The following is a 20489-nucleotide window of genomic DNA, read 5'->3' on the forward strand; positions in this document are numbered from 1 at the left end:
ATAATGACGAAAGAAACAAGTCCTTTAAAGTCCTTTAAAGTCAGGCAAACACTGCATTGCTGATCTACACCCCACCCTCCTAGGCTTTCTTGACTATAGCACCTCTGTGCACCCCAGTACCATAAATGCCAAGGGTAGGCAATGAGAAAATGAACCAAGCTGGGAGCTGCCTGCGAGGCGTCAGTTTTTCTGAGTTATTTGTTTTTATTGTGAGATCTATACTTTTTCTTCCCAGAACTGGACCACAAACGCACATATTAACATGTTTAGTTTGACTTCCCAGAATTTGTCTATAAAAACTGTTTTCTTTCCTGCTGTTTTGACTAAACATCCTCTAAGCTTTTTCTCATTAAGTCATTATCCCTCCGAGCACTTGCTCTGGTTGCTATGTGATATCACACTCAGCAGAGGATCCCCAATTGACTTGGGGGATCGCCTATTGCTGGACATTTTACCAGTTTCAAAGTTTCCCCTCCCAATAACTCTCTGCTAAACACCACTGTCTACCAACCTTTACCAAGGAGTTTGACACACTCTGCCAAACTGCACCGCAGCAACAATGACTCAGCAGCACCGTCCCAGTAGAGCACAAATGCCTGCATCTCATGCATTCTGGTTGTGTGTAACATTTATTTTTATTTGCTAACTTGACCATCGGAAGGCCTGTATCTCATTTGAAATGGCATTTCTTGGGCTATTTGTATAGCTGTAATTTGGTGCTGACACAGCCCTGGTTCCCAGCGTCTTCATAGATGTCACCGTGAAGAAGGCAAGAATTCTGTCACGTATGCCTGAGAGCCCTTAGAACTCTTGACAGCCTTTCCTCTGGGTTCTGTGCCATCTACTTTCTGTCTTACAGTGTCTCACTGAATTCCATGGCTGGAGAAAAGCCAGTAAGCTAGGAGAGTCAGAGAGCATGCTGACCAATGGGGAAAGACTCACAACTTCTACCCCATTTCAGGGCCTTTCCTGCCCTGTAAAGCTGGAATGCCGTCTTGGAAGGAAATCTGCATTCTGGAGAGAGCACACTGCTGCTGGGTGCACACTGCACCTCCACCTTAAATGTCCTTCCTTCTTCCTGGGCTTGCTCCATGCTTCCTATCCACGGTCCTTGCTTTCCCTTTCCCAGGTTATTCTGAGCCAGATGTCTCCCTTCCCTGGCCTCCCCTGTATTTTCAGAATACCATGCACTTTCTCTCTTCTGCTGGGTTCTGGATGCTGATGCTCGTGCCCACCTCCTCTGTTACCCTGGGGAGTTCTCTAAGGTTAGAAACCCATGTCTTATTCATCTCTGCACCCACAAAGTCAGCCAGCCGCCACCAGCACAGTACTTTCTCACTGAGTAAATACTTCACAGAAAATGTCAGAACAGAAGCTGAACATCTCTGAAGCTGGACCCCAGGGGTTGGAGGATTCCTACTGCAGGAATGGCATCTCCTTCCCTCGGGTGTCCGGTGATGGTGACAACTAGGCATTTGCTTTGTTTCCCTTTCACGAACAGGGTCACAGCACCCAGGGTAGAACATCGTGGATCAGCATTGACTTGTCTGAGATCCTTATTTCCTACACTCTAGGGCACAGGGCAGAATCAAACTGCAACTCAATGACTATAGGGACAGCTAGATGATACCCTTTGTGTCTACAGAGGACACTCTATATGTGCACAGTGAGATCACAGTGGAATCACCTGGCCTTTGAGCAGTGCTCCTCAACCTGTGGGGGTCAGATATCCTGCATGTCAGATATTTCCATTACAATACATAACAGTAGCAAAATTACAGTTATGGAGTAGCAATGAAGTAACTTTATGGTTGGGGGTCACCACAGCATGAGGAACTGTACTACATGGTCACAGCATTGGAAGTTTGAGAACCACTGCCTTAGAGTCAGGTCAGAATGGCCCAGGTGAGTCTGGAGCCCAAATCTGAAATAAATGTGTGTCTTCCTCATGGTTGAGAATGACTGGAGGATTGCTCAAAATAGCCTAGTGAGAAGCTCGGGTGTGTGCATGCGTGTGCATATGCATGTGCGTGTGCGTGTATGTTTTAGAAAGATTTTTATTTTATTTCATTAATTTATTTTTGGAGAGGCTTTTTGTTGTTGGTGGTGGTGGTGCTTTTGCTTTGTCTTTGTGTGTGTGTGTGTGTGTGTGTTTGAGCCAGGGTTTCTCTGTGTAGCCCTGGCTATCCTGAAACTCACCAGGGTGGCCTCAAAATCAGAGATCCATCTGACTCTGTGTCCCAAGTGCCAGGATTAAAGGTGTGTGTCCACTGCCGGGCTTAGGGGAGGTTTTTAAAGGGGCGTAGCAAGTACAGAGACAGGAAACTACAAAAATGGCCTCCCACTAGGCAGGTATCTCTTAGTTTATGGTTTACACAGCCTTACCTTGGAGAATGTGCATATTAACCAGGCTGGCACGGTCGGACCTGTTTCTGCCCTTGCGCCTCAGGGAATCTTCAGTCTGAAGAGCAAATACACAGAGAGTCACCTAGTTTAAACTTTCAAAAAGTCTCATTTTCTCTCAAAAGGAAAGTTGTACTCTTTGAATGACAAATGGTTTTTGCAAAGAAACACAGAATCTTAGTATGGGAAAGAACAGCAGAGGGCTAAAAAGCCTGGTCCCAAGTCAATGACTATAAATACAAAGGCATTCTAGAGATGTTTTGCTATAATTGATCATATTGCCTCTTAAAATAATCTCAAAAGCAACCAAGGTCAGAGATGAAATATTATAAACACGCTCTCCGATCTGAATTCACACAGCCCTTGCCTGTTCCCTCTGATGTGGCCAAGTGTTAAACCTGCAAATTCAGGCTTTGGAAGGAACCTGGGGAGGGATGGTTTGCCACATCACATTGTCACAGAGGAGCTGTCTAAAAGGGATGAGAGGCTGTGAATTCCTAAGTCCAGGTTCTTCCCTCTCCCTATTCATGCTCTCCTAGTACTGAGGAGTCTGTCTGTTGTTCAGTACTCTGCAGCGCTAGGCACCACAGCCACTCACAAGCAACCTGGAAGAACTGCAAAATCTTGCTCTTCCCATCTCTCCACAGCCAGGCTACACAGCTGCAACTAACAGGCAAGATGTCTTTCCCCATCTCTCTGGAGGTGCAGACGGCTGCTACATCATGTTTCTATCGCTGAGAACATCAGGTATAGAAACCTATTTATTATAAAGGTGCCTAATGAGTCTGTCAACTTGCCCTTGACGTGAAAAAACAAACAAACAAACAAACAAAAAACAAAATAAAAAAACCAACAACAAAACAACCTGTTGCCTAAATGAGAAAATTAATGAACATCAATCCTTTGTGTTGCCCAAATAAACCCCACCCCCAGCCTTCAGCTTCCTATGGCACACACTTATGAAAACCTGACTTCTGCTAAGAAGGACTATACTGAAAAATAGTGAGAAGACTGCCTTTCCTTCTCTTCTTAAGGATGTTTTGACCTCTAGTGTATTGCAGAGAGAATAGCTTGTGTATCGTATGGATGTATCATCTGTCAATTAAAAAGTCTATGGCCTATGGCTTAAGCAGGAAATAGATGGTAGGACATCCTGGGAGAGAAAGTATTCTGGGATGGAGCCAGATGTGGGAAGATGCACCCAAGAAGATGTAACGGGAAGATGTAAGGAGATAGGTAGCCAAGTGGTACCTGAGCACAGGTAACCAGTCATGTGGCAGAATGTAGGTTAAAATAAGTGGATTACCCTAAGTTATGATTCTAGTCAGAGAAGAGCCTAGCTATATGGCCAATATGTATTTGTAAATATATTTTGAATCTGAGTCTTATATCTGAGAGCATGGAGCTGGAAGGCAGAACTGGAAAAGTAACCTCAACCTTATATCTTTGGTGATTGTTCTCTGATATAAATGGTTAAAAAAAACTGTTTTTTTTTTCTTAAGGTGACAACTGTCAGTCTTCATGAAAGCTCACGTGTTAGATGTCATTTTCACAGGCGTCATGGGAATGAGAGTCCATATTGGTGTGAGGACAGGAATGTGGCCATTTGGAGCTCGTTGTACACACTGAAGCCTAAGTTTTAGTGTTCATACCAACAGCCTGTCGCCTGCTTTCAGAAAAGGCAGTTTGCAAAACTTACCTTGGCACTATCCAATTGTTTTCTCGGGTCATGGAATTCAGTTGGACCTTTCAGTGCTGCAACAGAAAGATAAAGAGGTGAGCAGAGGCTGGCTGAAGGCACGGTCAGTATTGCAGGGTGGCTGTGTGCTTGCTGAGCTATGCACAGTCTGGACGTGAGGGCCCCCATCAGGCCACAAGCAACAAAGAGGAAAGGCCTGGAGGTCACAGCTGCCGAGAAGCCACAAGAGACAGAGGAAGGCAGAACTCAAGCCTAATCCAGGAGGAGCAGCAGAGGCAGGCGTTGCGACAGGAGAAGTGGTGTAGGCAGGCCATGCCAAGTTCTGAGGAACCCGGGTGGAGGATACTCTACCACTAGCTTACAGGGGACAGGAAGTGAGGTAACTCACATCCTCGTTGACTTTACTGTACCCTTAGTTCTAAAAGCTTGGTGGATGGTTGTAGTCTGGGGTGCATGGGGCACACTGGAGGCAGAGACTGTACTTTTGATATAGGGTGTAGTTGACCAGGAGCAGCTAGTCCAAGGAGGGTATTGAGTGAGATGCAGAGATTCAGATAGGAGGACTGGAAGGTTCCATGGAAACCGTGAACTCTAATCCCAACCCTAAACGAAGTGTGGAAACCCAGGTGCACAAAAATGGATTGACTTCTCCAGGGGCACAGAGTTAGGTCCTAGGTCTTCTGATTCCCTTGTCTTTTTCCAGGCATGGTGTCCCAACTATTCTCTGTCCGTGGACACAGGCCTCCCTGACAATCATGCCTAGCAGCAAAGAGCAGCACAGAACTGACAGCCTGCGCTGGTTAGCATGTCTACTCCTTCCTCTGTGCCCTCCCATCTTTCCTTGAAGCCCCTCTTCACTATGTTCCCATAAACCCAGTGTAGCAAAAGTGCAGAACATTCTTCCACACGAGCCTGCATTTTATGTTGGCTTCCAGGGGAACCATCTCAGTTGGGAGCCATGGACAATCAGGTTTCATTGCAAGTGAAGAGGTTGAACAGAATTGCATTGGGTTTTTTTTTTTTCTTTTAACATCAATTGTAAGTCTGGATATGTTTATGATAATAGCCAGATTCTACAAATACTCTAGCAAGTGTCTACTCTTACACCACAGGCAAGAAAGCTGTCTTCAAAATCTTGAATTAGTTTCCTGGCAAGGTCAGTGTGTGTGTGTGTGTGTGTGTGTGTGTGTGTGTGTGCGCGCATGACTGTGTATGTGTGTGTGTGTGCACGTGCATGCATGTGTGCACGGGTGTCTGTACCCATAACTGCACATTCAGCCCTGAAGACTGCATGAAATGAAGCCCAGCTCCTCTGCGACCTGGTGGAGGTCAAGCTGACATGACCTGGTAGGTACCATCGTGGTGCTTGGTTACAGTACGTTCTATGTTAACGAAGCACGCTCTATCAACCTCTCTGCCTCACTCCCACATTAACAATGCTGGTAAAAAGTCATGCCCAAATTGTCCCTGGTGGCTGCTTTGTACCCAATTTTGTTGATATTATTTCTTCTCACTTTGATTTGGAGCTAGAGGCTTTTTCTCAGTGGAAAGGGAATGAAAACTTAGCTGACTATAGCATTCCACCGTGGCCTGGACATTGACTATCTAGCTTCTGTTTGTCAGTTTCAGTTGTAAGTGGGCCTCCTTGCCATACTTTATTGTAGGCACCCATCTCTTCCTCACCTTTTCCCAGCCAAGTGATTCTGAGAAACAAATGTGTATCACTGCTGTGGTTGATGCATTTTCTTTGACAGGAATCTAGGTACCTTTGCGAGGGAGTCTTGCCTTTTCTCACATTTGATCCCTGGACATTTACGCTGGCCATGTCTGGAGAGGTTCTCCCCCACCAGGCTGCCAGGTCACAAGGTCTACTTAGGTCCCTGTAATGGGTAAGCTCTGCACCCATAGGCCTTTACCTCTGTCCTCTCAACTGGTGTTCATGGAGTTAAGCATGCCATGTTAGACATGGCTAAGTGACTTTCATCGGCAGTAAAGGAACTGATTCTGAAATCATCTTCACTAAATAATCAGGAACAATAAGTTGTTTTTCCTGGAGGGGTTCCCTAAAGGGCACAGCATGGCAGCCTTCTGATATCACCCACATTCTAAGCAAAATGTGTTTTGTTTTGTTTTTTAAATTCATTTTGTTACTATCGTGTGTGCATTTGTATGTATTCCATGCCCGTGGAGGCACGTATCCTGAGGCACAAGTGTGGAAGTCAGAAGGCAACATTGTGGGGTCAGCTGTCTCTCTCCACCATTGTGTGAGCTCTGGGCATTAGACCCATGTTGTCAGATTTGTGAAGAAAATGCCTGTAGTCACTGTGCCTTCTTGCTGGTCTGCTCAGTTGGTTCTAATTGGGTTTGAGACCTGAGAGGGAATTTCCTGACTCTGCATCCTTGAGATTCTTCAGGTCTCACTTGGAGAGATTGTCACTTCCTTGAAAAGCACTGCCATTTCCTGGTTTGGCTTTACAAAGCAACACGTGTTGCTACCTCTCTGGTGGAGTGACTGACACAGTTTAGTTCTCTGATGTTTGGAACTGGGAAAATTTTCCGGAGCCTTCTACCATAGGGTAGAAAGCTATGCTTGAGGTCCTGGGAAGAATACAAAGAGGTCTGCATGCTGCCCCCATCAATAGATGCTCTCCTCTGAGTTTGCCATGGGGGGTGGGTGTGCTATGGGGCACCGGCTTGAGGTCACATTGTGGAAAGCTCCCCTGCGGTGGCTCTGGGGTCGGGGTTCGCCTTCTTTGTGACTCCAGAGAATGTGGGCTCTAGCCATTTCCCCTGCAGGCCTCCAAAAGCCATAATGCCTCCCTCGGTTGATTTTTTTTTTTTAAATACACAAAGGACCACTTCTCCTGCCAGCCCAGGGAGTATCAAATGGCAAAATTTCGTATTTAAAGGACACTGACATTTAAGATGGAAAAGGAATTTGGGTTTCTAAATTAAAAAAATAAGTCCATGTGATTTCAAATTAGAATTCGACTATAAATCCAGTCAGCCACACATCTGACTTGTTCCCCCTGGAGGAAGATTAATCGCTCCTCGCAGGGGAATTCACGTTCTCGCCTCAGCCTTAGTCGCAGGCCATTCCTATTTCTGTCCCTACAGCTCCAGCTAATTTGGGTCAGCTGTGTGGATAAACATTCGCCTAGATAAGAACAGGCCTCCTGCAGTCTTTCTGTTCCACTCTGACTTCAGGCCTCCAAAGAGATGCAATGAAGAAAAAAGAGGCCCGGGATTCTGAGAACTCATTTCCAGACTGAGGAGGGCTGTTTTGCACAGGGCGGGGCTCTGGTGTTGATTGACAGTCCAGTAGGCAAGTGGCTAACTCTCCTCTAGGGAATTTCTCAAAACCAGGCCCAAGGAAAACTCCTAGTACTTTATATTACTCCACTGAATAGAGAAAGAGGCAGATGATGCCAAGGGCTACATTGGGTTGCGCCTCAGTTCTATGTGCAGGCCCTGGGACTAGCAATTACCAGCATCATTTGGGAGACTGTTAGAAACGTTCCAGCCCTCCTACCTCTGAACCACAGCCTGTACAATTCTAGGGGTGAAGCATAGAAACATGGATTTGAACAAATCCCCCACATGGTGTGGATGCCCAGGTTTAAGAACATCGGTGAAGCTTGTAAGGCCAGTACAACCTCCTATGGAAGGTCTCAACGAAGCAGTGAGCTCTGAAGAGAAGCGCTGGATGGGGATTGTCAGGGGCTGATTTTCAGTACTGTTAAAAAAAAAAATGAAGGAAGAGGCAGAGTCCACCCCTAGAAAGGATGCTCAGGTGAATAACACCGCCTCTCAGGTCATTGCTGCCTGGAGTCATAGCAATGTATAAAAATGCTAGCTCCTGTGAAAAAGCATTTGCTCATTTATTACTTGAAATTAGAGATATGAATTAATAATATTTATTAGGGTTTTTAAATTTTATGTGTATGGATGTTTTGCCTGGATATATGCCTGTGCACCATGTGTATGCCTGGTGCTTGTAGAGGCCAGAAAAGGGCATTAGATTCCCTGGAACTGGAGTTACAGAGGATTGTGCACTATCATATGGGTGCTGGGAATTGAACCTAGGTCCTCTGGAAGAGTAGCCCAGTGCCTCTTAGCTGCTGAACCAATCTCCAGCCCTTTACTGGAGAGTTCTCCTTGGGGAAGAGACAGTTATTTCAAACATGAGACTCACAATGCTGTATGATTAAAGGTATCCTGGGCACCTGAGAATTTAGGAACTATTTAACTGAAGCGTCTCCTCGTTAGTTTAACCTTGGACTAATCCAGTAGATTTTTTTTTGCACCTTTGGCTTCCCACTTACAAAATGGACTTCAAAGTGTTTGCTCACTCTGCTTTGCTTTGAAAGGACCTTGAGGATGCTCCCCTGAGCAATCAGGTCACAGGCTACATGTGGATGATAACTTGGAAATTATTTTTCTATCAACTAACTATCTGCCATCTCTATCTATCTCTCTATCTCTATTTCTATATCTCTCTTGGGGGGGGGACACTTGGTAATAAATTGCTTATTCTGTGCCCAAATTTTAGTCTTAAGTGTTTGAAAACTATCTTTGCTCAGTGTAGCTGGGGGCATTTAATATCTGGCTTATACATGTATAGAGTCTGACCCAACATGAAATACTTTGGAATTTCTTCCCTACTGGATATAAAAACAAATTCAAAGTCAGTCTCTAAGTAGACTGGTTTTCTACTTTTTAAGAAACAGGCAACTGGAAAATTGAAGGAGAGGTAAAAGACAAAAGAGAAGTCAGAATTGGTCCAGCTTGGCATGAGAGTTCAGGGTACCTTTCCCTAGTTCTGGGAGGGTAGAGAGATGTTAGGGAGAAAGGAAGAGGCAGACAGATTAATCCCCTTGTGCCGTGTTCTGCTCAGGCAGCCAGTAGTGTGTGGTAGGTGGTGTGGAGGGAGAAGCCAAGTCAGCTGATGCACTGAGAAAAGGCAGAGACTCTATCCAGTGGATGTCTCAAAACTATGGTGAATCTGCAAGGGGAGTGGGTGTGGGGAGGGCCCATCATTCTTCTGGCTATTCAGGAGTGCCACAGAGTTCAGGGGTTTACCAAGGCTTTGCAGTAAGTATGTGGCTGATGTAGCTTGGATTAGTCTGCAAAACAAATAAAGGCAGCACCATTCATAGACAGCTCCTTGTACCTTGAAATTCATTTACATTGATCAGATCACTGGACTTAAGCTGCCCAGAAACCCCACTCAAGGCAGAGATGGCTTTATCTGAAACTGTGGACACAGAATGAACTCTTTGGTCCCCAGGTCCTCTAAAACCCATTCCAGTTCCTTTCCTCTTCTCTTCCATTCCAGGAAGACAGCTGTATTCTGTACTCGCTGAGCTTGCTCCCAATAGATGCTCCTTAGTAACAGAGAAAGAGGGAACATTCAGGTTCCTCCTTCAAATCCCCAGGTACTCACACTCATTCTGGGTTCTACAGTTTCCCCATGTTATCAATAGAAACAGTTGAATGAGGGCTGTTTGGAGCTCCCTATAGACTGCAAGTCCATTGACTCAGAAACTGTGCCTGATTCCCATGCGTATGCCCTACCTATAGCCTTACTCCTAATAGATACTCATAGATCTAGGGACATTTTAATGTATCTAATTCTGAAGGCTGAGAATCTTTTATCCGAGGGATTTGGAAGGGGTCAGAATGAGATGGAGCCACTGAAGCCATTGAATCAGACTGGAGCAAACCCAAGCCAGACCAAATCCTAGCACAGAGATGGGAGTAGAGCATGAAATTCCATATCTAGCACTGAAATGATTGACAACTGCCAGCTGATAGGAGACGGGGAGATGGTTTTCTCTAAGACTGTAGCCCCTTGGTAAGTCAGAAATGCTCCGCTGGAAGCCTACCCATCCAAGAATGTGTGAACATCACAAATTGGTCTTTATGGGTTTAAATGAAACAACAAGAAGTTGGCTAGGGAAGCTGGGGTGTTTCTGGGAAGAGTTGGAAGAGGGAAAGTGATTACAAACAAAACTCTTGATGCAACCACCAAAGGAATAATAAAATGTTTAAAAATACAAGAGTATCAGCCATGGGCGAGTGATGCTCAGGGTGAGAAGTATCGGGAGGAAATGGATGTGAAAACGATGAGTACCACTCTCCTTTGATGTTTCCAAGGAAATAGGGACCCTGCTCTTGAGCATCAGGCCAGTGAAGACATCTTTCCAAACCTAAGCTTCCATGGAGAATCAGGCAGTTCATTGTGAGATAAGTCTAAATAATAAAGCTTTGAGTTCATGGCTGTTGGAAAGTATGCGCTTCACAACTCACTCTGAAAGCCAACTTAGGGTGTGGCTCAGCCTCCCAGTCGGAGCCAAAGAACACCTTTCTCATTACTTAAGTTCTTCTAAGGGTCTATATCAGCCTAAGAAGACATCTGCCTTCACTTTTATTCAAAAGTTGGTATGTTTAATTTCACTCAATGCACCAGAAGAGCGAGAAACCTAAACTCATACAAACAGGGACAAAGTGGATGCCTTTTAAAGTGACTTGAGGGATTGGAAAACAAACAAACCAAAAAACAAACAAAAAAAACCCCAAAAAACCAAAAAACCAAAAAAACCCATGTTGTTGCTATTGGTGTGGATTGTTTGTTACTCAGCAGTGACCTCAAAGCCTGACTGCCCAGTGCATGGCCATGAAAAGGAGGAAGGGCATTGAGTCCTGTTGGGCTAGGTGGGCTCAAAAACTGGAAGGTACATCTCAGCTCATTGGGGTCAGAGAGGAGAAACCGTAGAGTTTAATCATCACTTTGAGAAAAAGTGGGATCTGACAGAGACAGAGGCTAGGTGGTGGAGTTTGTCATTCATAGTTGGTCTCACAGCAACATATCTCATTGGGACCATGAATCATCCTTAACTTTTCCCAGAGAGTCTTCACAGTACTTGGGACAGGGGCCGGGGTCTTTTTTTGTGTGTGTGTGAGAAGTGGCTGCTATGTCATGAGCTATACTTCAGCTTTCTACTTGAATATTTTGGACACAATGACTTAAGTTCTTACAAATGTAAAGTGATTTCTCTTAGACATGTGAGGAAAAGGGTTTGTGTGGGGGCCTAGTATGTGCAGGCACCGGACATCACAGGTTCTGACCTCGACTCTGCCATATTAAGAAAGGGTTGGGCATTTCTGTAGTGGCCAGACTCCGGAGACTACCAAATGTAAAAACAAAAACCAAACAAACAAAAGCAACCAACCAACCAACCAACCAAACAAACAAAACAACAAAACAACATCAACAACAAACAAACAAACAACAACAATTCCAACCAACCAACCAAAACCCCAGAAGACATTCTGCCAAAGCATGGCAGGTGCTCCCCTTAACCTTGTATGTGACAATTTAGAACACCCCACTAACTTGGCCATTTGTTATGTGTGTAGACAATTTATAGTAAGTTGTAAAGCTTTCAGAGAGAGTTAAAGTTATTTTGCATCACAGACAAGGTGAGGTTTTACAAATAATCTAATTTTATATATACTAAAAGTCTTGCAAGTTAAGATAAGAGGGACCTGGGACACATTGGATTAGCCCTGGGATATCTGGAAACTCTTTTAGGCCTTTGACTTCATCTTTATGAGTGTTGACTAGAAATAAGAATTTGACCACTATGAGTACTTTAAACCTCTGCTGAAGAAAACTGCCCTACTGAAGAGTCCTAGAGGCTTCTGAGAGAGACGAGGAGAGGCCCAGGAAGTGGGTACAAACCATCAACACTGTCTTGGCTAGCAAATATGTATATGATTTTCTTAAAATTGAAAAACCTTAGGAAAAAAATCACAGTATTAGCAGATCTTTGAGGACTGTTAGCTTTTTGTCTTTCCATTTTCTCCCCTTCCAATCTTCTTTCTTAAAAACAAACAAACAAACAAAAACCTAAAACAATAGAATAAATTCTACTTGTGGCAGACCGTAGGACCCCACTGAATCAGTTACTGCCACCCTTTCCCTAGCATTCTGTATCTCTCCAAGGACCATCTTGCTCATATTGTGTGCTTCCCTGTGCCTGGCCCTGGACTCTGTACACAGTTAATAACACAGTACATTAAATTAGACTGAATTCCGGAGACTCCAAGCCTCGTGAATCCTCTCTTCTCGCCATCATTTTCCTTTAGGCTGTGCCCTTGGTGCACTGCATGGTACCTCAGTGTCCTATTCTGAGTCTGAGCCCACCATCAGGGGAAGAGATCTGGCTTTTTCTGGGGAAAGCTAAGAGGAACAGGTCCATCCACACAGGGTCTTCAGTGTGTGCCAGACACCTGCACACTTTCCTACATCAGGAGCTCTGTCCTTAGAAACTCTTATTGGGAGGAGGTAGCTACAAACTATAAACCTTTTATCATTTGGCTGAGATTCAAACTCAATGTTTCATGCTTTGTAGGGCTTCCCAGCTGCCCTGAAATTGTCTCGATGATGCAATGGACTAGTCACAAATTCTCTGCAAACATTTTAAAAGTATTTTGTTGATACCTACACTATTTCAGCCGGAAACTTCTAAGAAGAAAACATCACATCTCCGTTTTGTGCCTCCTCAGGAAGAGATGCTTGACTTATGTACCCGACATGAGAGGTGTGGCTTACACTACATCTCAGGGGTCATCTCTGTCTTTGCCTGTAACTGTTCACTTATTCTGTGATATAACGCCACAGACCCCCAAAGTATTTTCATCCAAATGCCAGCTGTGAAATCCAGGCTCAGCATTCAGGCATGTGCAGTGATTTTCTTTTAAGTCAGTGGTGAGACCTCAAATGGACTAAAAGGTTCAGGTGTGTACGTGTTCCATCTGCCCTTGCAAAATGGAGGGAAGGGGGACAGTGCTGAGGATGCAGGCTATGATCTTTGAGAGTTTGGACTTCTCTGCCATGACCAGTCTCAGATCCCTGTCTTTCATCTTTCTCACTTCAGGGGGGCTGACCAGGCTAAAAAAACCTGGCATGAATTTGCTGCCTTCGTCACCCGCAGAGCAGTGTTGCAGAAACAGTATTGAGACTACAGGGCCATCTGTCCCTTCGGTGCGCAGGAAAAACCCTAAAAAGCTTTGCTCCAAAGCTCCCTGCTGTTCGCCATTGGCAGGCTTAGCTATTAAGAAGGCTACTTTCAAATTGCAGATGCAAAAGGCTTAAAGATTCTCAGTTCCAGGCTTTAGTATTTATCTGTGGTAATCGCTGTCTGTCAACAATAAAACCGGGATGCCCATGTGTTCAACTCCGAAGCATGGTGGGACAGTATTGTGCCACAATCCAAATTTCTGCAGGTATCATTATGAATATTGATTTTTAATTTTATTTGGAGAGTTAATAGGACCTAGAAGAATTTGAATTTGAATTTAATGGGGCCAGGGTACCCTTCCATATACTTTCCTAGATAACCAAGATTTAGTGTTAGTTTTTAGAAATTTCAAATTATCTCCTAAAACCAATGATAATCCCCTTTTGACTCACTTTTTTGGGGGGGAAGTAGTTCAATATACTGCTTATGCTAGAACAGTATTACACTGAATCTTCTATAAAGGAAATAGTTGACAATATTCAAATAATGGTGGACTTAAATAGCTGAACCCAAATAAAAAAGATGAATACATGCACACACACACACACACACACAGAGAGAGAGAGAGAGGGAGGGGAGAGAGAGAGAGAGAGAGAGAGAGAGAGAGAGAGAGAGAGAGAGAGTGAGAGGGCACTTGGTACTTCTAGAAGAACCAATTTCAAAAGTAGAAGAGCCAGGGAAGCCCAACAGAAACTGAATTTATCCTGAGAGTAAATCTACCATATTGGAATCTTAGGAATAACCTCTGTGTAGATAAAGACAGTTGGGCAAAACATTCACTGTCTACATTTTGGCAAAAACAGATTCTGAGGGGTCTTGGGTGAGAGATGCGCTGACTTAAGCGTATTGATCTGTAGTCATTTCCTATCTCCTGGCTATCACAATGCTGACCAAATGAGGAAGAGCTGCGGGTACTCACGTGGTGTTAAGCCTTGGTTAGCCAGCTGCTCCTGGGTCCTTCTCTGTTGAAGCCGTAACTGTAAGACTTGGAAAAGGAAGCACAAGCCTGTGAGTTGGGCACGAAGGAATACGGTCACGTGTTTTCATCACACCTTCCTAGCCCTTCTGGTTTAACACATAGCTTTGAAGGTTATTGTGAAGTACACTTCATATCTGTGCCAGTCAAAGAGAGGCGTGAGAGGAGCAGGATGCTGTTGGTGCTATGAATCTACAGAAGCTGGAATCCCGGGCTCCTTTGAAGAGACTGTTATTTCCCCAGCACGGTATTTCCCTCTCTCTACTGCACTTTATGCTCTCTATGCTATCTGGGTGGAAGCCCACGATGGAAAAGGGGGAGACAAAGCAAAGAAAACATCAGCTGTGAAGACCCGTTAGGACCCAGATCACATCTCTACCCCTTAATGGATGTGCACCTGGGCATGACGCATAATCTCCTGTATCTACAGATTTCCCATTTGTTACAGGAGTCACACCTACCTGTCCAAGTTGCTATAAAGCCTGGTAAAATAAACGTATGCATACAGCTTAGCAGAGTGCTTGTCAGCAATGCCACCATTAGATGCTAACACTAGGAGAATCTGGAATTCTTATGGAAATTTAAAGGCTATTGCAATTGTGCTTCTCTTAGGAAAAAACACTACAACCTACCCAAGCCTTATATTATGCCCATGCATTAGATATTCATAACACAAAGATTATGCATAAAACACATACTTGCAACTGTCACCACTGAGTAGTACGGGGTTGTTAAAGTGTGAGTAGATAATTTACAATTTCCTCCACTCTGTCCCCCACACAAACTCTGCCTTCGGAATTTCAGCTTTCCCATCATGAATAGTCTATTCTCTCAGGAAGATTCTGGTTTTCCATTATGGTCCTTGGCTTAAGTTGTTGGGAATAAATTCCCATCACTGTGACAAATACCTGACATATACCCTACAGAGAGGAAGGATGTGTTTTGGGTTGAACATTCAGAAGTTAAGTCAATAGTAAACATGCAAACAATTAAAACAGTAATAAAAAATTACTCAATAATTTAAAAGGCACACATACACACACCATACACATACACACACATACACCATATATGCATTCACACACATCACACACACCATATACACACATCATCATCACACATGCATGCATACGCATACCACACACACACATGTACATACATGTTGCACACACATAGACATACACACACCATACACATACACACACATACACCATATATGCATTCACACACATCACACACACCATATACACACATCATCATCACACATGCATGCATACGCATACCACACACACACATGTACATACATGTTGCACACACATAGACATACACACACCATACACACATAACACAATGCACACACACACACACACATACCAAACACATACACATGCACACACACATCATAATACATGTATACTCATGCCACACAGACATGTACACACACATGTGCACACATGCACACACACACACACCCTGAAAAATAGCAAATATTAAGCATATTACAGAGGGTACCAGAGCTTGGAGAAACAACTTGACTTTAGGTTCCTACTCTGGAGGCTTAGGCTTGAAGGTGGCCATCATGAGAAAATGACAATTACAGACAACAAACTCCAGAATCAAATCAAAGTGCAGACTTCTGGTCAGAGGCATGAGGGGCAGTGGCCTGCTAAGTGCTGCTGATGGCCAGTGGGAGATGGGGAAATTAAGCAAGAGAACAGTAAGAGCGAGGGTGGTGGTGGAGCCCTAGCTCCTGAGCGTCTCCCATCCATTCCCCCTCCGTTTCCCACTGATTCCTATGACTTTAGTGGAACAGACTCTCCACACATGGGCAAGAGTCAGCTTCTTGCCTCTCTGTGGATTAATTGTCTGCTACAATAAATGCAGAAAAAAACTGCATTTCCAGAGGATTGTGACAGACTTCAGGGTTACATAGTATATGGCTTGTCCTTGGAGAACCATTTAAGCTTCCTCTATACACAAAGAAACAAGGCATTTTAACTGATGCTAAGTGGAAAAGGCAACATAAAATAAACCCAGATGGTGATCTGGGGATGATCCTCGTGTTGGGATTCCCAGACAAGGCTTTTAAAGGGGTGATTTTTTTCAACCATGTTCAATAAAGGTAAAGAAGCAATGTTGAAATAAGAGAAAGGATGGATAATATGAGCAACAATCTACAACATACAAAGAAACAAAGGTCAGCAAATACCCAAGGGCCCAGTAAGCTTGGAGGCACAGCCAACTGGAGGAAAGCAGGTGGGGTCAAGTGAGCAGATCCTCAGGGGCGAGCCCAAACAGCTGAGACTGGGGAATTAAGAGTGCCCAAGGATGAGCAGAAGAAGAGAGGAAGGAGGAGCAGCTCAGCTAGGGAGGCAATGTCGACTTGAATAGCCACAGGCTTCTCATCAGAACCCCAGGAAGATGGAAGATCAAAACAAAATCCAGAAGCTCTCAGCCTGAGCAGAAAGCACCCTGCAGGAAGAGGAGTGGAGTGAGTGATTTCCAAGAAAGGAAAATGACGTCATCAGCTGTCATCAGCTACTAGCTCAAGCCACTTCAAGAATTGAATATGGAAATTAATGCTGGAAAGAAACCTAGATATTCAGGAGTAACAATATCAAAGCGCTGGTGATCCAGATAAACGTTTCAGACTTACCCCCTTTCTTATTCATTTGAAAAACACAGGACAGGAGAGAAAGACTGCACTGCCTGGTGGGGTTCCAGAGGCACATGGATGCCATGTAGACCCACTGTAGCAGGAAATCTCTGTTCTCCTTTGGGTCTTGAGCTTCCCACAAAGGACCTAGGGCCAAGGTCAGGTCTGTGGCCTGAGTGCTTGGGAGGAGGTAGGCAGTTAGAAAGTAGAGCCTAGTGAGGAAGTCAGGGTGCTGGGGTTGTGACCTTGGGCCTCTGGTCCCTTCTGTCTCTTCTTGCTTTCTGTTATTTGAGATGTGATTTCCTCCTACCTCCAGCCCCTGTCACATTCCTGTCATGCTATGCTACCTCCACACAGGCTGGAAGCAACAGGGTCAATGGATCATGCAGGTTCTAGGAAGAGAATAGACTCCAGCAAATTGTCTTCTGACCTTCACGCGCGCACATACAAGACAAATAAAGGGCCCACCCCTCCCTCTCTGCATGCATACAAAACAAATAAAGAAATGTAACCAAAACATTTTTAAATATGGCATTTTAAGATTATAAAAGACAGTCATTAGTAGAACATAGCAACATGAGTGTGTTGTCTCTCGGCATTTGAATATGCTAGATGAAAATTAAAAAACTCCGCAACAGCTCAGAGGGGTTGAACACTGCATGTGGGCTTATCTGAGCTGACTTCCATCTTGATGTAGTTGCAGAGCTCCTCCCAAGAACGGCACGACACGCTTTGGAAGTGCATGTGGTACATCACAGAGCCATCCTAGGCAAGAAGCCCCACCAGCCTCTGAAGCTCACTCAATGTGTGTGCTCTCTGATCAGACTGGAATTAACTAGCAGTCAGGAGCAATATGATACAAAGGAAAACATTTGACTGTACACTTAAATAATTCACAGGCCAAAGGGGGGAGGGGAAGATCACAAGGAAAATTAAAAGTATTTTCATCTGAATAACAATCAGTAGAGGATATAATTTATGGAAAACAGCAACCCCCATGGTCTGGTGGGGGGGTGTGTGTTGGGGGGGGGAGAAACTCAGCTTGATATGCTCATGTGGGAAAAGAAGAAGGGCTGGAGGTCAGGGACCTATGATTCTACCCATTCTACCTTAAGAAGGATAGAACAAGGAGGATGCCCCAAATAATACAATAATATTAGAGATTAAAGGAGTGTAGTGGTTTGAATAAAAATGGCCCATGGGCTCAGATATTTGCATGCTCAGTCCCCAGTTGCTAGCACTGTTTGGGAAGGAATAGGAGGCACTGCCTTACTGAAGGAGGTGAGTCACTGGGAGTGGGCTTGGAGGTTTTCAAAAGCCCACACCACACCCAGTCACTGTTTCTCTGTTTCCATCTCTGTCTCTGCCTCTCTGCCTCTCTCTCTCTCTCTGCCTCTCTCTCTCTCTCTCTCTCTCTCTCTCTCTCTCTCTCTCTCTCTCTCTNCTCTCTCTCTCTCTCTCTCTCTCTCTCTCTCTCTCTCTCTTTCTCTCTCTCTGTGTGTGTGTCTATAACTGTCTCTGTCTTTCTCCCTCTCTCCTTCCCACCCACCCCACCTGCATGTTTCCCTGTGGATCAAGATGTAAAGCTCCCAGCTACTGTTCAGCACCCTGTCTGCTTGCTGGCTCCTTGCTATGGTACCAATGATCTAACTAATCCTCTGAAACTGTAAGCAAGCCCTACAATTAAGCGCTTTTCTTACAGAAGAGTTTCCTCAGCCATGGCCTCTCTTCCAGGCAGTAGAACAATGACCAAGACAAGCAGAAATCTTTAAAAGAGAAAACACATACATAGCAGAGAAACCTAGCAAAGCTAAAAGCAGGTCCCAAGAACCGGTTAATGAAATCAGCCAACTTCTGTCTAGACTGGTGAAGAAAAGGAAGCCAGGTAAAATGGATCTATAATGTTAAAAATAAAAACTGCAATGTAACTACATATCATAGACATTAGGAAGATAATAAGAGACTATCATTAAAGATTTGTGCTAATAATTTTAGCAATTAAATAAATGGACAAATTTCTTAAAAACTACAGCTTATCAAAACTGATAGACACCAAATTTCTGAATAATATATTTTAAATAAATCACAGTGATTATCAAAACTTTACCCACTCTGCATACTGATAAACACCTCTAGGCCTATAGCATTTTGATGGTGACTTTTTTCAAATGTTGCTATAAGAATACATTATTTGAGGGGCTGGAGAGAGAGCTTTGTAGTTAAGAGCACTTATTGCTCTGGTAGGACCTCTGGGTTTGGATCTCAGAACAATATGGTGGCCCACAACCTCTAACTCCAGTTTCTGGAGATATGATGTCCTCCTATGACTTCTACATGCATGTGGTACACACACACACACACACACACACCCCACAATTAAGTTAAATAGTAAATACATTTTAAATGAATAGATTATTTTCCAAGTTATCCATCAGATAACCTCTACATTCTACTCATTCCTGCAACTGGAAATCAGAGCACTTCCTGCTCTTGTAGGGCCCCTGGGTTTCGAATATTTTGTCTTTTAACATCATGGATTTTAACCTAACAAAGAAGAGCATTGAGTGCTCCTTGTTAAGATCAACATGTTCGAAGGCTGTTTCAGTTCTCTAAACATTAAGCTATTCTGACTGGGTTTCAGTTCAGTGAAGACAACAGACTAGAAACAGAAGAGAAAAATCTAGAAAAGGAAGCAGCAATAGTTGGTGGGCAGAAGGAGAGAATATAGTTTACTCTGTCTAAAGACAGTTAGTGTGAGGTCCTGTGAGATCCTGTAGGGATTTGGGGGTTCCTTGATAGAAGCAACTGGAGCCTTTCCCTTGGGCATGGGCCATGTGGACCACATCAGATTCCCAAACAGAGCAAAGGCCTCCAGACTTTAAAAGCACCAATGCAGAAATCTGAAAAACCAAGAATTCTGAGAATGTGCATTAGCGCTATCATAGAATTGATAGAGAAATTTGAAAAAAAATGTGATGGGTTTAGTTTTAGGCAATTTGAGTTTTGGAGTTTTAGACAACTTGAGCCTTGTATAAATCATAAACAAGGCACCTTACTGCCACTTGCAGAGCTTGAGAAAGTTCGGTGGTCAAGGCTAGGGCACTGACTTTGGGTATCATCTTGGGATAGGCTGCAACATAAACCTTTCAGTTGAATTCCAAAAGGAATAGGGATAGATAACCCAAGGAAAGAGAGACTAGGAAGAAAATAGTGATAAAAGTGTATTGTAAATAAAGAAAAGATGCTTTCAAACAAAGCCCAGAGTAAAAGTTGACTCGCTGCATCTGTTACAATATGCAACATTGTAACAGTTGACACAGTTCATTTCCATTTGCAAAATTGCAGGTTTATTTTTTAACCACTCATGAAGACTGAAAGCACTGACCAATTAAAACAGTATTTGATTGCTTACTGAGTGGCAGGTACTGGTTACTGTTAGCACACAGAATAAGACAGGTGGCTGCTAGTCTCATGGCTTGAACACACTAGTTGGAGAGATAAGTTCAGTTTTCCTGAATAGAAGATCGTTTTATCCCGACCCTTTTCTTTTGCTTTCTCTAAGTATTGTCCTTATTTTGAAGTATTTTTCCTCGAAGAGTTTGGTTTTGAAAGTTCTGTAAATGCTCTGAAACTACGAAGTTGTGTGTGTGTGTGTGTGTGTGTGTG

The 20489-nt window shown here is 43.9% G+C and overlaps 1 protein-coding gene across 4 annotated transcripts in view; it reads right to left on the reverse strand.

The window, feature by feature from the left end:
- The window catches only part of Myocd (myocardin), a 97455-nt gene that overhangs the window by 46207 nt on the left and 30759 nt on the right, over positions 1-20489 (reverse strand). For 3 of the 4 annotated variants that reach the window (XM_021176394.2, XM_029483383.1, XM_029483385.1), the window contains exons 2-4: positions 14111-14176; positions 4103-4158; positions 2386-2461 (exon numbers count right to left, since the gene is read on the reverse strand). In XM_021176394.2, coding sequence (XP_021032053.1) covers positions 2386-2461; positions 4103-4158; positions 14111-14176 — 198 coding nt within the window. Of the gene's footprint in view, positions 1-2385; positions 2462-4102; positions 4159-9184; positions 9229-14110; positions 14177-20489 lie in introns of all 4 variants that reach the window. The other variant, XM_029483384.1, reaches the window with a different exon arrangement.

This window comes from Mus caroli, chromosome 11, assembly GCF_900094665.2.
Source record: "Mus caroli chromosome 11, CAROLI_EIJ_v1.1, whole genome shotgun sequence".
Classification (NCBI taxonomy): domain Eukaryota; kingdom Metazoa; phylum Chordata; class Mammalia; order Rodentia; family Muridae; genus Mus; species Mus caroli.